Genomic DNA, 18,455 nt, shown 5'->3' with positions numbered 1-18,455 from the left:
TCAGAAAGTCCATAAATCCTGAGTGTACAGCTTAATGAATTTTTAAAAACTGAGCCAACCTGCATCAAGAAATAGAACATTACTAGTCTCCCAGAAGCCCCCTCCCACCCTCTTCTGGTCACTGCCTCTTCTTTGCAAGATAACCATTCTTTTAACTGATGAGTTTTTGTCTGTTTTTGAACTTTATGTAAGTGGCATTATGTAGTATGCACTGTTTGTGTCTGGCCTCTTTGGCTCAGCATTCTTGTGGGCCTCATCCATGTTGTATGTAGTGATTGTTCCTTCATTTCATTGTTTTTTTAATATTCCATTGTGTGAATATGCTATAATTTATACAACATACTATTGACAAACATTGGGGTTGTTTTAATTTGGGGCTAACAGGAATAGTGCTCCCATGAACATACTTGTTGATGAGTCTTTTGGTGAATGTATATACTCATTTCTCTTGGGTATATAATTAGAAGTGGAATTGTGAAGTATGATATATGAATGTTCAGCCTTAGTAGGAATGCCACTTTTGCTAAGTGTTAAACCTGTCTGTACTTCCTCTAGCAGTAGGTGAGCGCTCCAGTTTCTCTGCATCCTTACAGATACTGTGTATTGTCTGTCTTTTTCATTTTAGCCATATTGGGGACAGTGTAGTGGGATCACATTGTGATTTTAACTCGATAACTACAGATGGTGAGTTCCTTTTCATGTGCTGATTGACCATTTGGATCTTCTTTGGTAATGCCATTTGGATTCTCCTTTATGTTTGCCTCAAGCCTTTCCCATTTTTCTATCAGTTTATCTCTTCTCCTTGTTGAGTTGTAGTTGTTTATATATTCTGGGTGGTAATCAGTTGTTATTATACATACCACAAATATCTTTTCCTCTAATTTGTCTTTTCTGCTTATTACAGTGTTATGGGATGAACTTAATTTTAGTGTCCTCCAGTTTATCGATATTTTTCTTTTGTGGTTAGCACTTCTTGTGTCCTATTTAAGAAATGTTTGCCTACCCCAATATCATGGAGATGTTCTTTGTCATTTTCTAGGCCTGTAATTATCTTGCCTTTCACATTTAAGTGTATAGTCAATCTAGAGTTCATTTTTTGTGTGTAGTGTGAGGTAGAAGTCAAGATTCATTTTCTTTTAAGTTTCTATTTATTTATTTTTTTAGTGATCTCTACACCCAACATGGGGCTTGAGCTCATGACCCTGAGATCAAGCATCACACGCTCTTCCGACTGAGCCAGTAAGGGACCCCCAAAATTCATTTTCTATATGGATAGCAAATTGACTGCATTATTCTTTGTCCTAGTACCACATTCCTGCAGCTTTATAATACATCTTGATATACGGTAATGAAGTTCCCCAGCTTTGTTGTTCTTAGTACTTGTCTTGGCTATTATTGGCCCATCGTATTTCCGTAACATTTTAGGATCTTAGTTTCCATCCACAAAAACAGCTTAGGTTTTGATTGGGATTGTATGGACCCTAAGGATGGTGAGTTGACATTTCATTTATTTAGAAGTTGTCTTCTAATCCAGGCATGTAGTAAATCTCTTCATTTATTTAGGTATTGTTTAATTTCTCTCAGTGTTTTGTAGTTTTCAGAATAGAGGTCTCAAATATCTTTCAGATTTACTTCTACCTTCTGGTAGTTTAAAAACATATAATTCACCGAGGTAAAATTTACACAATATAATGAACCATTTTAAAGTGAACAATTTAGGGGTGCCTGGGTGGCTCAGTAGGTTAAGCGTCCGACTTCGGCTCAGGTCATGATCTCGCAGTTCGAGCCCTGCATCGGGCTCTGTGCTGACAGTTCAGAGCCTGGAGCCTGTTTCAGATTCTTTGTCTCCTTCTCTCTCTGACCCTCCCCTGTTCATGCTCTGTCTCTCTCTGTCTCAAAAATAAATAAACGTTAAAAAAAAAAATTTAAAGTGAACAATTTAGTACAGTTCAGTGTTGTGCAGTCACCACCTCCGTCTAGTTCCAAAACATTTCCATCACTGCAGAGTAAAGCTCCTTAAGCATTTTGTCTCCACTGCCCACTCTCCCACCCCTCAGCCCCTGCCAACCACCTGTATGCATTCTGTCTCTATGGATTTATTTATTCTGGATATTTCATATAAATGAAATCCTGTAGTATTGATGTTTTGTATCTGACTTATTTCACTTAGTATGTTAAAAAAAATTTTTTTTTTACATTTTTATTTATTTTTGAGAGAGAGAGAGAGAGAGAGAGAGCAAGCGCATACTTGGGGGAGGGGCAGAGAGAAAATGAGACAGAATCCGAAGCAGGATCCAGGCTCTGAGCTGTCAGCACCAGAGCCTGATGTGGGGCTCAAACTCACAAACTGTGAGATCATGACCTGAGTCGAAGTTGAATGCTTAACCAACTGAGCCACCTAGGCGCCCCTCACCTAGTATGTTTTTGAGGCTCATTCCTCGATTGTAGTGTGTGTCAGGTCTTCATTCCTTTTTATGGCCGAATAGTATTCTGCTGTAGGTATATACCATAATTTGTTTATCCATTCATCTGTTAATGGACATTTTGAGCTGTTTGTACTATTTGGCTGTTGTGAACAGTGTACTATAAACACGCATGTACTTGTTCGAGTACCTGTTGGCAGTTTTTGGGGCGTATGCCTCAGAATGGAACTGCAAGGTTGTATAATTCTGTTTAACTTTTTAAGGTGCCACTACCTTTCCCATAGCAGCTGAACCATTTCACGTTCCCACAAGTGATGTGCACGGGTTTTAGTTTCTCTGTGTCTTCCTTAATACTTGCTGTTTTCCATAGTGTTTTGGTGTTTGGGATGGTATCTTAAGGGGTTCCAGTTTTTTGTTACTTCATTTTCCGTGTCGCTGATGTATAGAAATACATTTGCTTTTTTCCATATAAACTTCGTATTTAGCGACCTTCTTAACTTCATTTAATTCTAATAGTTTATTTATGTGTTTATTGGATTTTCTCTATACATCTGGATTTTGGATTTTCAAGTGCTTTCTTATTCTTCTGTTCCTTTTTCATGTACTTTGCTATTTTATGGATGCAATATTTTTGTGAATGGCTTGGAGAATTTCTTTAGAATTTAAATTCTGTTTAAAATTTTATTGCCCTTGTTTCCTTAGCGGTTGATTCTGTTGCTTTTCATTTTGGTTCTTCTTATTTTGTTAGGTATTTCTTAAATATCTGGTGATCTTTGGTTATCTAGTCATGTTTATGAAGGATCAGGGTGGTTGGTTTTGGGGGCTGATACTGGCTCGCTTCCTCTCAGTTTTTTGCGGTCTGTTTTTCCAAAAGAGCTTTTCTCTGAATGAGATTACTGATGCAGAATTCTGTGTGAGTTTATTTGTTTTTTTAAATTTTTTAGGGGTGCCTGGGTGGCGCAGTCGGTTAAGCGTCCGACTTCAGCCAGGTCACGATCTTGCGGTCCGTGAGTTCGAGCCCCGCGTCAGGCTCTGGGCTGATGGCTCGGAGCCTGGAGCCTGTTTCCGATTCTGTGTCTCCCTCTCTCTCTGCCCCTCCCCCGTTCATGCTCTGTCTCTCTCTGTCCCAAAAATAAATAAAAAACGTTGAAAAAAAAAAAAATTTTAAATATTTTAATGTTACTCATTTTTGAGAGACGGAGACAGAGCATGAGTGGGGGAGGGGCAGAGAGAAAGGGAGATACAGAATCCGAAGCAGGCTCCAGGCTCTGAGCTGTTAGCACAGCGCCCGAAGTGGGGCTCAAACTCACAGACTGCGAGATCTTGACCTGAGCCGAAGTTGGATACCTAACCGACTGAGCTACCCAGTCGCCTGAAGTTTTATAGTAACTTTATTTTTTATTTTTTTAAATGTTTATTTATTTTTGAGAGAGAAAGAGACAGAGCACCAGCAGGGGAGGGGCATAGAGAGAGGGAGACACAGACAGGCTCCAGGCTCTGAGCTGTCAGCACAGAGCCTGATGTGAGGCTCGAACCCATGGACTGTGAGATCATGACCTGAGCTGTAGTCGGATGCTTACTTGACTGAGTCACTTAGGCGCCCCTTTGTGAATTTGTTTTAAGGGCCAACAGCAGCCAGATAGATAGGCTTAGGACCTAAAATTTATTCTAGGGCTCAAGTACTTTGAGACTTTTTTCTTTCGTTGGTTTAGTTTCCTCTCTCTTGATTCTCCACCTCCCCCGTCATTTGTGGATGTCTGGAGCAATGTCAGGCTCAGCCCTACTTTTCTTTTGTCCCTAGCACCCATGCTGGATGTTCTTCTCAGCAGATCTGGATACTAAGCCTTGGGAGCTCAAGTTTATACCGGAAGTAAGGCTGTCTTGAGTGGCTCTGCTGTTCTGTGAGCAATCCTTTAATTCCCTTGATTTCCCTATGACTTTTTTTTAATTTTATTTTTTTATTTTAGAAACAGAGTGTGCACAAGCGGGGGAGAGGGAGAGGGAGAGAGAGAGAATCTTAAGCAGGCTCTACACTCAGCACAGAACCCCAACGCGGTGCTCAATCCCAGGACCCTGGGACCATGAGCTGAGCCAAAACCAAGAGTTGGACACTCAACCGACTGAGCCACCCAGGTGCCCCTGATTTCCCTATGCTTTAATTCAGTTTATATATCTTTTTATTATTTAAAACTTTATTATCATGTTTATTTATTTTGAGAGAGAGAGAGAGACAGAGTGTGAGTGGGGGAGGGGAAGAGAGAGAGGGAGACAGAATACAAAGCAGACTCCAGGCTCTTGAGCTATCAGCGCAGAGCCCCACATGGGGATCAAACCCACGAGTGTGAGATCATGACCTGAACCGAAGTTGATGCTCAACTGACTGAGCCCCCCAGGCACCCTTTTAATTCAGTTTCTTGATTCTGGGCTTGGTGTTCTCTGTTCAGGGAACTGGGACATTTCTTGCCTCCTTATAAGTCCTTTCCTATGCTTGCTTTGCTTGGGTTGCTATTTCTTCTGCTATGGCTTTTCTGTCAACTTAGTCTTATCTTTTTCTTCTAGAAACTCTTTCCTTCTCTCCATTCTGCTTTTTATTTTATTTTATTATTTTTTTTATTAAAAAAAATTTTTTTTTACATTTATTTTTGAGAGACAAAGACAGAGCACAAGTTGGAGAGGGGCAGAGAGAGAATGAGACACAGAATTCGAAGCAGGCTCCAGGCTCTGAGCTGTCAGCACAGAGCCCCACACGGGGCTCGAGAACCATGAGATCATGACCTGGGCCAAAGTCGGATGCCCAACTGGCTGAGCCACCTAGGCACCTCCCTTCTGCTCTTTAATGGGTCTTTTTCTTATCTTTAGATGTTATGAATTTATTATTTTTTTAATTATGAAAGTTAGAACATAAAACACGTGTATCTACTCACTAACTTAAAGAAAACATAAATTGAAGTTCCTATTCTCTGATTGTATTGCACTCCCTCTCATGCATCTGTTAATATCATCTTGTGTGTGCATTTCTGAATAACAAAGAGCATTGTTTTGAAAGGGTTTGAGCTTTGAATAGTGACAGACTGCATGAATCCTTCTGCATCTTGTTTTTTTCCATTCATCATGGTTCTTTTGTTTGTTCAGTCTCTTAGTATACTATCTTTTCTGCTGTTTTAGTGGAATTTGGACAAAGGGGATAATTCAGCTCACGTATTTCTTACTATGACTTTTTTAAAAGGGAGATTTAAGCACCTTTTGGATATATTGTCACTACAGACATGGAAGAGAAAGGACTTGATGTTACCTCTTCTTGTTTCAACTGGTGATGATAGGCGAATATGATACCCCGCCATGTTATACAAGCTAGACAGTTGAGTCTTGCTGCTGACCTCTATTTGGTGTTATAAATCCTTTTGGAGACAGTGAAATAGAATTCATTTGTGTGTAGGGTTTAACTGAGGTTTAAGTGAAGATTTGAGTTCTTATTGCTGGAAGGAATTTTTAGAAGTCATTTAGTACATACTGGACTAAAGAAACCTAGGCCCAGAGAAGGTGAGTGACTTGTCTGAGGTGATCCAGGTGGAAAACACAGGGGCCAGAAATCACTTTTGCAGTTCGTTATTCTTTCCACTTTACTACAGTTAACCAGAGGTTAAAGTCCCCTTTTGCTAATATTCAACTTTTACTTTTGCCTGTTTATTTGAATAGCAAGAGATTTTTAGTGCATAAGAAGTAACAAATCTTTGAACTGATCTTTATTTGCTGTGTTTTCCTTAGGATCAGAATGGTTTCAATCCCAGAGTACTATGAAGGCAAGAATGTCCTCCTCACTGGAGCTACCGGTTTCCTAGGGAAGGTACTTCTGGAAAAGTTGCTGAGGTCTTGTCCTAAGGTGAATTCAGTATATGTTTTGGTGAGGCAGAAAGCGGGACAGACACCCCAAGAGCGAGTAGAAGAAGTTATTAGTGGCAAGGTAAGTGTAGAAAATGATCACTTGGAAGAAAGAAAAGAACGTGTGTATGTATAATTACTGTAATCATCAACAGTTCAGTTTATTTCTTCAGTGTCCTGAAAAAATTAGTACCAAAAAAACAGTCGTGCAGGATGGTAATAAATGGGATATGACTTGTGATCAGTAGGAGAAAGGAAGGTTTCCTCTGTGATGGGCAAAATTGTATAACAAGTTCTAAAATAGCTATATGGTACATACTTAATGTGTTTTCAGAATATTTGGAACATATTGTTTGTAATTACTAAATATTTTAAATAGTATTCAGAATAATAATAACGAAGACGTAGTTTCTAACTACCTAATGTGCTGTGAAACACTGTGCTGTGATAACACTTAAAAATTTGTAAGCACTGATTGCTTCCCATAACAGTATTAGGAAGTAGAAAAGTCACATATTATTATTGGACAAATAACATGATGACAGAGGGGTAATATAGGATATGAGAATATGTCATGTATTTTGAACCTTTAGAAAAATATTGCTAAGAAAAAAATGGAAATGAGCTGGAGTAAAATTATTTCATAATCCTAAGCTTTGAATTCTCTCAGAATGAATGAATTAGATTATCTGACATTCATTGATAGTAAGTTTAGTACAGTAGCTATGTAAGTTTTTAGTTATTAGGTATTATCTAGTACCTTTTAATCACTTGTAATTAGTATGCTTTAATTCCCTTCTTGATTACTCCCTCCCCTAGTGGGAGGTGATTCATTGTTACTCATTTTTTATATTTCAGAAAACATTTACTATGCATATTCAGTGCTGGGAACTTGATTGATGTAGGGGGTTGAATGGAGGGATAAATAAGATAGAATCCTTGCCATAATGAAGATTGCCTACAAGTTAGAGAGTTTTTAAGAGAGAAGAGAGGGTATAGAAGTGTCAAGAGAGACCAAATAGGAACAGTTATTGAAGTTAATGTCTTGGTTGGAATTGGGGCTCGGGTAAAATGTCAAAGATTTGGGCATCTCCTCTGGGACCTCCAGGGCAGTGGATCTAAAGACTTTTCTCCACAATAAGTCTAATTTGTAAAGAGAAAGCATACCTTACACTTATTAAAGCCTGCAATTTATTGAACTTATGTGACTTAACCAAAACATATGACCATTATTTTCAATATAAAGATACTTTGTCCTCATATATTTGTCTAAATTTTGACTAAAGTAATCCATAAAATTGTGTCATTTTATCTATGCCTTTAATTCCTTCCTGATCCATCCTGCCACTTAATCCTAGGCTACTCATTCCCCATTATGTGTATAGCATTGCTAGTAAATCAATAAGATGAGTTTTTTTTTATGTCAAGTATCAATGAATGCGCACTTGAAGTTAGTAAGAAACTTAAAGGTAAAGCCTGCTATGATTTTGAAACAGGAGTAAAGAGCATAGGCTAGGAGCATATGCTGTAGTGGGACATTGTCTTATAGTACAGTTTCTCAAACTATTGACATTTTGGACAGGATAATTTTTCATTATCAGGAGTTGTCCTGTGCATTGTAGGGTGATCAGCAGCATTCTTGACTCCACCTGCTAGATGCCAGAAGCCCCTTCCCCCCACACTCCCAGTCGTGACAATCAAAAATGTCTCCAGATGTCACCAGATGTTCCCTGGGGGGTACAATTTCCCCAAGGTGAGAACCACTGATGAATGTCTCTGGGAAAGGAAACTCCATTAAGATGGTGATGATTAACTAAAATAATTAACCACAAAATAAATTCTAGAAAGGGAATAAAGTATATCAAAGAGGGCATTAGTGAACATAGTAAAGGAGGAACTAATTAGGGTACCGGTGAATTAAAAGCACCGGAAGACATAGTATTGAATAAATAGCTAGAAAGGGAAGAGTATCAGGTTTGAGATGTAACTTGTGAAACAGCATGAGCCTGTCTTGGTGGTGGAGATATCTGATACGATGGGGAGTTAAAAGGTCCTTGGCAATCTGGGAGAATGAAAAATGTAAATTCAAGGTGTTAAAAGTACTTTTCTGATCATTCCTCAGGTTGATTTTTTTCTGCTTGCCCCTTAAATATTGATATTCTCCAGAGTTCTGTCCTAGGCCTTGATCTCGTCTAGATCCAGTTAGGTGATTACTCAGCACCTTCTGTTTTATGTGAGACAAATGGTTGTATTTTAAATTAGATTTGGAAAAAGCTTCATCTAGTCTGGACCTTGGGTGCTCATCACTGCTGCTACCTGGGTGGTCTTCTATTCCCAGGGCTACCTGTGTGGGGGTAGTAAAGTCTATTTGGGTGGCCTGGCTCTTCTCTCCCCTAAACTCCCAGACCCACGGAGCCAGTTGTTTCTACTAGACCTGTCTTCTGGATGCCACATGGGCACTTCACACCCATCCTTCAGAAAACTGAACTTGTATCTCCATAACTGTACTTCTTGCTCTTCCAGTATTTTCCACCTAATGAATTTATTCACTTAACAAGTGTTCATCATGTCCGCATCTTGCCAGGCGCTCGGCTATTTACGACCTGTGTGCTGAGCAAAGTAGATGTGGTCCCTGTCCTTGTGGAGTTCACATTTCCTTATCCCTCATGTTGAGTCATTGGCCAAGTCATACTGACTTCTTTTTAACTCCCCAAACATAAATGCTGTCTCACTTTCAGGTGGTTATACATGCTGCTTTCTGTGCCTGGAACACTGTTCTTCAACTTTATAATCTCTGGTCCTTCCCCAGCTCGGTTAGTTGTTTCTCCCATACAGTCCCATAGCACTGTAATATTACCCTATTTTATTACCTTTAACACTGTATATTAATTGTTCGTTTGTCTGATTTTTCCAATCAGACTCTAAAGAGCTTGAGGCAAAGATTATTGCTTTGTTTTCTCAGTGTCTAGAAGGTGCCTGGCTCATATGAAGTACTTGGTAGATATGTAATAATTAATATAAGAACACATTAATATTGAAGTCACTAGCTAACAGTAGTAGAAGGGAAGTGAAAGTGAAAATTATATGTGCTGTCTATAGACTTTCTTTCCAGATCGAGAATCTCTGCTTAAACTGCAAGTATGGACTTGAAATGAAATGGAGAGTCAAAGTGTAATAGAGGAGGGATCTGGAGATAGCATCAGTGCTCTTCTGTGAAATCTGGGATGAAAAATTAAATTTGACTCACAACTGAATGTGCCTTTACACTGTAATCATTTTGGGATCTAACTGAATCTTTAGTTAATTCATTCCTTCTGGAATACTTAAATAATATTGAATTTTTGGGTTAGAATCCTGTATATATGCTATTTCTCAAGTTTGTCCCAGAGTCTAATCTGCATATTTGCTTACCAGTATTTTTTTTCCTTCAACGTACTTTTTTTTCCCCTTAAACTTTGGTCTCAGATTTTATGTAGACTACGAATAATGGTATTGTACTGTAATCAACTGAAATGGAATAAAACCAAAAATAAAATGAAGTGATATATTAAGATCTGGATTTTAGAAATTTGAATGGTCATTTTAAACATTGTCCTAATGTCTGTACTGTTTAAGTCTGAGGGACAATATAATCTAGTCAGCAAAGGCGTGAACAGTTCAGATTTAACTCTGCACACTACCAGCTCTGTGTCCTTGGCAAGTTACTTAACCTCTGTATATCTCAGATTCCTCATCTGTAAAATGGGGATAATAATGTAGGCTTCATAGGGTGTTTTATATACAGAATGATGGCAATTAAGAATAGAAATTTTAGGATGAACTTAGTTGGCATTTTAAGAATAGCGATCCTTGGTGGGGTGCTAATGGGTTTTAGAAAGTTGAAAAATACTGCCTTAAAATACTTTTTCCCCTTGGATAGCTCTTTGACAGATTGAGAGATGAAAATCCAGATTTTAGAGAGAAAGTTATAGCGATCAACAGTGAACTCACCCAACCTAAACTGGCTCTTAGTGAAGAAGATAAAGAGATCATCATAGATTCTATCAATATTATATTCCACTGTGCAGCTACAGTAAGGTTTAATGAAAATTTAAGGTAAGTAAAGATATTATATGATATGTGAACTTCAACATAGTTAAAAGATCTATTTGAATTCTTTTTAGTCAAATTGTTTTGAAAGTGATTTGAAACTGTTTGCCCTGTGTCAATTGTAGCTTTTGGTGACCTAAAGAGTGTTAAAGGAGTTTTTCTCCTTGTTATCAATTTAAAAACATTGGATAGCTAGTGTCTGTGTATTAGAAGAAGTTGCCATGAATTTAAGTGTAGGGCAGGGAAACACAGAGTAGAAGAAAGAGAAATTTACCTTCAGTAGGAGTGTTAGTTTTAACAACTAATAGTGTTTGTTTCCTCTTCCTCCACTTTTTCAGAAACCTATACCCCAGCAGATTTATTTTTCCACTCCACACATACCCATCTGAAAATTAGAAAAAAATTAGGCTCAGGTTTTGTAGCATAAGATAAAATGGCTTATAAACTTAAGTCATACCTTGTGTTTTTTTAAAAAACTTGGTAGCAGTGTTAGGGATAGGCTACATTGGACATGAGTTTAATTAGAAAAATAACCTGGACTTCTGTCCAGATGCCTTTTCTTTTTTTAAAAAAAAAAATTTTTTTTTTAACATTTATTCATTTGTGAGAGACAGAGAGAGACGGAGCATGAGCAGGGAAGGGGCAGAGAGAGGGAGACACAGAATCTGAAACAGGCTCCAGGCTCTGAGCTGTCAGCACAGAGCCCGATGAGGGGCTCAGACTCACGGACTGCGAGATCATGACCTGAGCCGAATTCGGGTGCTCAACCGACTGAGCCACCCAGGCGCCCCTGTCCAGATGCCTTTTCAAGAAAAAAGCTTTTTAAATGTTTACTTTTTTTAAAAAAAGTCTAACAAATATGTACTTCGAAAAATGGTGCTTATTCAAAGGATTCTTTTTGATGGTATGTTCAAAAATACCATTTTATAATGTTAATCTAATTGTATGGTCGATTGTATGCCAGTTAAAGTGGTGCAGATTATTTTAGGTTTCACAATTACTTGAAGGCCTTCCTAGAATGTTTTTAAGTTAAATTTTGATTATAAAGGGTTTTGAGATTATTTCTCATCAAGTCTTCTATATAGAAGTATAAACCTTAATTGATACTATATATATATAATGTGACAGTTCAGTGCCAAAGCATTAAAATATGTTTTGCCTATGTTCCAGGTGAGGGCACTGTAGTAGTCACTTACATTTCTTTAATTGTACTTTATAGTTTTCAGGGTATTTTCTCATGCATTATTTTATTCTGTGCTAATGTTACCACTGTGATATCGTGGGCAAGTCCATTTTATACTTGAGTGTACCAGAAAGGACATGAGCTTTGGAATTACATACCTTAGTTTTAACTTTGACTTTATCTTTTATTATCTGGTGATAATAATTTATTTATTTTTAGTTGTTTCTCTGCAGCCGTTATGTGTTCATGATTCAAAAGTGACAAAAGAATCTTAGTAGAGGTATGGTAGAATCTCACTTTCATAAAAGATGTGTGTACATATATGTGTATTTAGATAACATCTTTCGATACTTGCCACTTATCTTTGGATAGTGTGATTACAGGTAGGTTTTTAGTATTAAATAGTCAACCTAACAGATATTTCCCCCCATAGTTCTAGCTTTCATTATTTTTCATAACCAACAGAAAATTCACACAGCCTTATGAAACTGTTTTCAAGAAAAACAGGTATATGTTTATTGGATAATTGTGCTGTAGGTGCTTTTAAATGGGAAATTGATTTGCAGACTGGCAACATTAATTAGGATGAAACTCCTCAAAGTGACTTACGAACCAAATTTTCAAGGAACCTTCTCCCTCTGTCTATCCTCCCTAGGGTATACGGGGCTACCATTAACGAAAGGGAAATCTTTACATTATTCTCTCTTTTACTAGCGATCTCATAGTGGAATGGGCATTATAGATGAATTATAAACTCTGTTGCCTTGTCAAGGCATCTATATTTACTGACCTAACCTTAGTCATTACATTGAAATTATTGTTTTCTGGTAAGCAGTTTTAATGGATATTAACATGTAAGTGGGAATATTGCAACATTAGATTTGGGCCATACATTCTAAAATACCATAGTTTAGGGGGGCGCTTAGGTGACTCAGTTGGTTGAGCATCCGACTTTGGCTCAGGTCATGATCTCACAGTTCGTGAGCTTGAGCCCCGTGTCAGGCTCTGTGCTGATGGCTCGGAGCCTGGAGCCTGCTTTGCATCCTGTGTCTCCCTCTCTCTCTGCTCCTTCTCTGCCTCACACGTTGTCTCTCTCTCAAAAATAAATAAAGATTAATTTTTTTTTTTTAAATACCGTAGGTTGGTATATAATAACTGTTTAAAAAACAGTTACTCTTTATAATCATTTTTTAAGTTAACCCACAAATAAAAAATGGCACAAAGCCTTTATTGCCAGGGCAAAAAATAACCCAGATTATACTTCCAATATTATACCCAGTATTTTGGGAGAAACCAAGATAAATTGCACAGAGATCCTGTTTGCAAAGTCCATATAGTCTAATAAGGGAGATAGATTGCTTAAATAACCATAATAAAGCGTAGAAAATAAGGAGTTACTGAAGAGCATACATTAAGTGCTGTGAGAATTGAGAGGCAGTAGAGCTCATTTAGTTTTAGATATGGTGGTTTATAAACCTTGAGGTGGGAAAAAGTGGGTATCAAGATTATGCATTATAAAGAAATACTGACCTGAGAAAGATGAGGAGAGAGTGATTTTGAGGATAATGAAGGGAGTTTCTTAAATAGTTGATCCTGGGTTTTGGTGCCCCTAAGGTAATAAGGAAAGTGAAGGTCGGACAGGGCCTGTGGAGTTGAGAGTAGGAGAGTATCAAGAAACTAGTGTGAGATGTCAGAGATGTAGCAATTGGAACATGAGAATATGTGACTATGAACTTTATGAATAGGAGAGTAGGTGTCAAGAAAGGAGTAGAAGTGAAGATGGATGATGAGAAGAGATCAAGAAGCTAAGTTGAGTCTAAGGGCATCAACTCTCCACTTAAGAATGCATTATGAATCTTAGGAATTCCTGGAAAATGTGTTAAAAATGCAGAATCTTAGACTATACTTGCAAAATTCAGACCCTCTGGTTTGGGATAGTACCCGGGAATCTTAATTTGTAGCAAGACCTCTGGGTATGATTTTAAATTATAGACGTCTGGGTCTCTTACCTTAAGATTGATTAATTGGTCCCTAGACATCTGTGTCTGCATCTTCATTAAATTAAGAAAAAAAAATCAGCAGTAGTAGTGGTGAGATCTCACTTAGGAAGCATTTTCTCAGAAGTGGGGAAGGAGGAAAGAGATATCAGAATGGCCTGGGGAGCTTATTTAAAATATAGTTTTCTAGGCTTCAATTCAGACATTACAAGGTGTCTGAGGGTGAGGTCCAACAATCTACATTTTTTCTTTTCTTTTTTAAATGTTCATTTATTTTGAGAGAGAGTGTGAGTGAGCATGAGCAGGGAAGGGGCAGAGAGAGAGGGAGAATCCCAAGCAGGCTCTGTGCTATGGGCACAGAACCCAATGTGGGGCGTGATCTCATGGAACTGTGAGGTCATGGACCTGAGCCAATCAAGACTCTTAACCGACTTAACTACCCAGGTGCCCCAGTCTACATTTTTAATAAGCTCTCAGGTGTCTGTCATGGCAAGCATGAGCTCTCTGGTATAAGGTCTTAGTATTATCAACACATATTTTGTATAATTTTTTTTAATGTTTAGTTTTGAGAGACAGACAGAATGCCGCGGGGAAGGGGCAGAGAGAGACACACTCACAGATCCAAAGCAGGCTTCAGGCTCTGAGCTGTCAGTACAGAGCCTGACTTGGGACTCAAACTCATGAACCATGATATCATGACCTGAGCTGAAGTCGGACGCTTAACAGACGAGCCACTCAGGCGCCCCTATCAATGCAAATTTTGAACAGTCCAGAATGTCTGTACAAGATAGATGAACAAGAAAATTTATTGGCAGTTAAAGTTGAATTCTTCCTTTTTTTTTGGAACGGCTTCTATGTCCATGTTAATGACAGGGATCATAATTATAAAGATTTGTTCATTTTGCCCCATCTTCCAAAAGCTAATGTTATTTAAGATGCATTTATGACTCCATATAATCAAACCGTGAGAATATTTTATACACACACACACACACACACACATATATTTTTAGTATTAAATGCTTTCTGATCTAACATGTCAGGGTCTCAGCCTGAAGTTCAGTGGAGTAGAAATTGAATGGTGGTAAAATAGAGCGAGATTATTAGCGTTGCAGAGATACTAAAAGTTATTTATGGGGGCATAATATGCCTTCAGGTTTGGGCTCTCAGGTACAGGAGTAGTAGACAGGTACACAAGTGTTCTCTCTGAAGTTATTCCTTATTTTCAGTGACCCAGAAATTCTGTCACCGTCCTCAGAAACCTGTAACAGAATATCCTTTGTGTACTGCTCCCAAAACACTATTCTCCCCAGCTTCATTGTTTTGCAAATGCAAAAGAAAATAGCTTATTGCCTTACAGTCCAGTGGACTGTATCTTCTCTGTGAAATGTCTTTTTTGCTGGAATTCCATTTGAACAGATTCCCTCCCACCTCACTTGAGGTAAGGAAGAAAAAAGCTATACTCCTGGTTGTAAATCTCAAACCAATTATTTCATAAAAAAAAAAAAAAAAAATCCTTCTAGTATGTTTTCATGAACCCTCGGATTCTATTAAATTTAAAGAAAAAATAATGCACAGGAGTTTTTCTCTCATGAATTATTTCTTGTTCTTGGTGACCCAGAACTTGTTGTCCCGTCCTCAGGAACCCGTAACAGAATATTCTCTGTACACCTCTTCCAAATCAGTACCCTCCCCATCCCCACTGTTGTGCAAAGGTGATAGACATCAAAGCCCTGCTTTAGAGTCAAGTGGACCAGATTCTATCAGTGACCTATCCTGGCCTTTTAAAAGAATAATTGGATTTTTTTTTCTTCTTAAGTACTGAAAATGTAAGAATTCTGGAAAGTACTTAAAACCACCGATTGTTATTTTAAAACAAATTCTTTTGTTGTCTCTCTTTGAACATAAAACGTAAACGTAGGATTTCTGATTTAGGGAAACAATTTCCACATTTCTAATTTCTTTCATTGTTAAAATTTTTGTGATGTGCTGGTATTCCACCATGTTGATATGCCATAATTTATGTATTGTTCCCTAGATATAGAAAATTTAGGGAATTTTTATTTCTTTCTTTGAAAAATTAGTGTTAGGTCAAGATTTTCCTCCAAGATAATTTCAGTAGGTTAACTAGATGAGTAATTATATCCTTTTTATACTTCCTGCTACTACTTTGTCTTAATCTCTTTTGGATCAGTTTTATCAGTGTAGTTATCGACAGTGTATTACTTTGCCAGTTTTAGCACAGTATTACTGGTATTATATCAACTTTTTCCCCCCTTTCAAGTAACAAGCTATAAATCTTAATAGAAAAGGTTAATAGAAAGCAAAACTATCCACCATCTCATTACCTTTAGTAATATTTACTGAATGCCTGTTTCAGTGCCTATTGAGGAATAATGCTAATTACTTGCAAGCTTTTCATTTCATTTAATTTTATGCAAATCTTAGTAGGTAGACTCTGTTATAGTTCCCATTTACTGGTGAGGAAACTGAGGCCTGAGTGCTTGACTGATGATGCAAGGTCACCCAGTGCTAGCTGATAGGTAGGCCAAGTCAGAATTTGAAGCCAGGTCTTACTCTAGAGTCTTGTTCTTAATCCTGCTTTGCTTTTTATAATGTGTATATTTAAAAAATATTCATGCAGATATCCCATGTTTTTATAGTTGTCATATAATTATTTTAAATGACTCTTTTCTTTGATTGTGATAAAATACTACTTTGTTGAAGTTTATTCATTTCATTCATAGTGAATATCCGGGCTCTCTAGGCTTTCACTATTACTAGATGATGCTTCATTGATTAGTTTTCTACATATTTACTTTTGCATTTGTGAAATTATTTATTTTGAATAAATTTCAAGAATAGAATAATACATGGATCATTTTTGAATCTTGTGACAAAATGTACCCATTTTATTATAATACCCCTTTGAATTTTATAAGCTAGTCTTTAAAGTGTTTGGATTAATTACTACACAGGGAAACAAACGTATTCTGGATTATATGTTATAATATAACTTCATGTGTCTGAGTTTTCTTTGACTGTTTTAGCCTTACTGGTGACTCTGCCTTAGAATTTTAAAATTACTTAACCATTCTGCTTTCTTCTCTTTTGTAATTCCACATCCTGAAACAGTATACTTCTAAAAATCAAAGTGCAAGAGAAGTCTAACATGGCTTCAAAATGTATGTATAAAAGCCAAAGACTGAAGTTTTCTGTTTTTATTTCTGGGTTATTTAAAAATTTTAATTTGTACTTTTATTTTTTAAATACTACTATAAGATTTATTTTATAATCAGAAAATCTTTCTTTTTAAACACAGCGGATAGAATGGATGCTCTTTATATTGAAATAAAATACACAAAATCAGACCTAAGGGATCAGTTGTAAAGAAACAAAAATCTCTGTCTTCCTAATGGAAATTAATTTTTTTTTAGCAGGTGAAATCAGTTCCTTTCGAATTTTTCACTGGGAAAGCTTCCCAATTTTTCATTGTTACTTTTTCTTTTACAGAGATGCTGTTCAGTTAAATGTGATTGCTACACGTCAGCTTATTCTCCTTGCACAACAAATGAAGAATCTGGAAGTATTCATGCATGTATCAACAGCATATGCCTACTGCAATCGAAAGCATATTGATGAAGTAGTCTATCCACCTCCTGTGGATCCCAAGAAACTGATTGATTCTTTAGAGTATGTTTGTTTTAAATTTATACACACTTGCTTTGATCCCCAAACTTTGGAGCCAAAGTTTTATCTATTTATATGTGTCTCTTGGTCTATTTCAGTTTCTCTCTCTTTCTTTCCACTTCTCTTCTCTCTCTCCACCTACGCGTATGTGTACATTTATCTCTTTCTTATTCAACAAATTATTACATACCTACTCTGTGCTGCTTATTGTATAGATTTATATCTGCATGACTGATGGTGAAGTCAGTGTTGAGCTTGAACTTTTGACCAGGCGTGATGGTTGGAGGAAGGTCTCTGAACAGCTCATCCACGATAAAGTCTGCATGGCCAGGATTTCATTTGTTTCAGGCTGCGCTTTCTCATAAAGTGAAACAAACAAACAGAATCAGAGCAAAAACAAAAAGTAGGGTCTTTTCTTCTTTAATGGACTAGAATTATAGAAAATTCCCGTGTACATCATATCTAAACATAATTGTTAATCCTCATATAATAACCCTGTGGGCTTCTTTTTTTTTCTTGTCTGTTTCCCTTAGGCCTTCTTTCGTTCCCCAAATCCTATCCACTTTCAGTTATTGTCCCCTGCTTTCTCATATTATCTTCTTCCAAAGGGCACTATAGAGTATTCATTGCTTCTCCAGGTTTTCTCCTAAAATAAGCACATAATAAGTCTTTTTCTTTAAGGCTTTCCTGCTGATCAGTGTGAGGAAACAGACAGATTGTAAGAAAATAAGTAAAATAAGAATGAGAGCTTACCAAGACGTTCTTGTAATTCCCTGGTTTCTGTTTTCTAACTCCATTTCTTAGATGGTCCCAGATGTTTACCTCATGGTCTCAACAGGTCAGTAGTCAGAAGTGTTTAATATCTCTGGGAGAAGTTGAATGTAGAAGTTAATGAAGCTTTTTACTTTTTCTCTTTTTAGCAATTGGTGTATCCAAACATCTAAGTTTCTGAGAAAGAGCTTGTAACCTTCTAATTCTGCACCTCCTTTCTTTGTTTACAAAGAAATGTAGCTAACGGATAATTTTAGAGTAACTCATGGATTGGCTTTATGAACTCAACTCCCAGTGATAAGTCTTCCTGCCTAATGTCTCCTTGGTTTAGCCAGTTTGTTGTTGTTATTGTTGTTGTTGTAATGTAGCAACTGTTCCATTTTTCAAGGCTCCTCTCCACTGTGGAATTGTTCCTAAGTTGAG

General features: G+C 37.3%; 1 protein-coding gene across 7 annotated transcripts in view; it reads left to right on the top strand.

Moving 5' to 3' along the window:
- Window positions 1–18,455, top strand: part of FAR1 (fatty acyl-CoA reductase 1) — a 77,816-nt gene that overhangs the window by 34,107 nt on the left and 25,254 nt on the right. For 4 of the 7 annotated variants that reach the window (XM_060606063.3, XM_060606064.3, XM_060606065.3 and 1 more), the window contains 3 exons: window positions 6,189–6,384; window positions 10,222–10,397; window positions 17,085–17,264. In XM_060606063.3, the coding sequence (XP_060462046.1) occupies window positions 6,196–6,384; window positions 10,222–10,397; window positions 17,085–17,264 (545 nt within the window). In that variant the 5' untranslated portion in view covers window positions 6,189–6,195. Of the gene's footprint in view, window positions 1–4,224; window positions 4,325–4,425; window positions 4,557–6,188; window positions 6,385–10,221; window positions 10,398–17,084; window positions 17,265–18,455 lie in introns of those variants that run through there. The other 3 variants (XM_060606067.3, XM_081790304.1, XM_060606066.3) reach the window with 3 other exon arrangements.

The sequence above is a fragment of the Panthera onca genome, chromosome D1 (assembly GCF_046562875.1).
Source record: "Panthera onca isolate mPanOnc1 chromosome D1, mPanOnc1 haplotype 2, whole genome shotgun sequence".
Taxonomy (NCBI): Eukaryota; Metazoa; Chordata; class Mammalia; order Carnivora; family Felidae; genus Panthera; species Panthera onca.
This window is presented reverse-complemented; position numbering and strand designations above follow the sequence as displayed.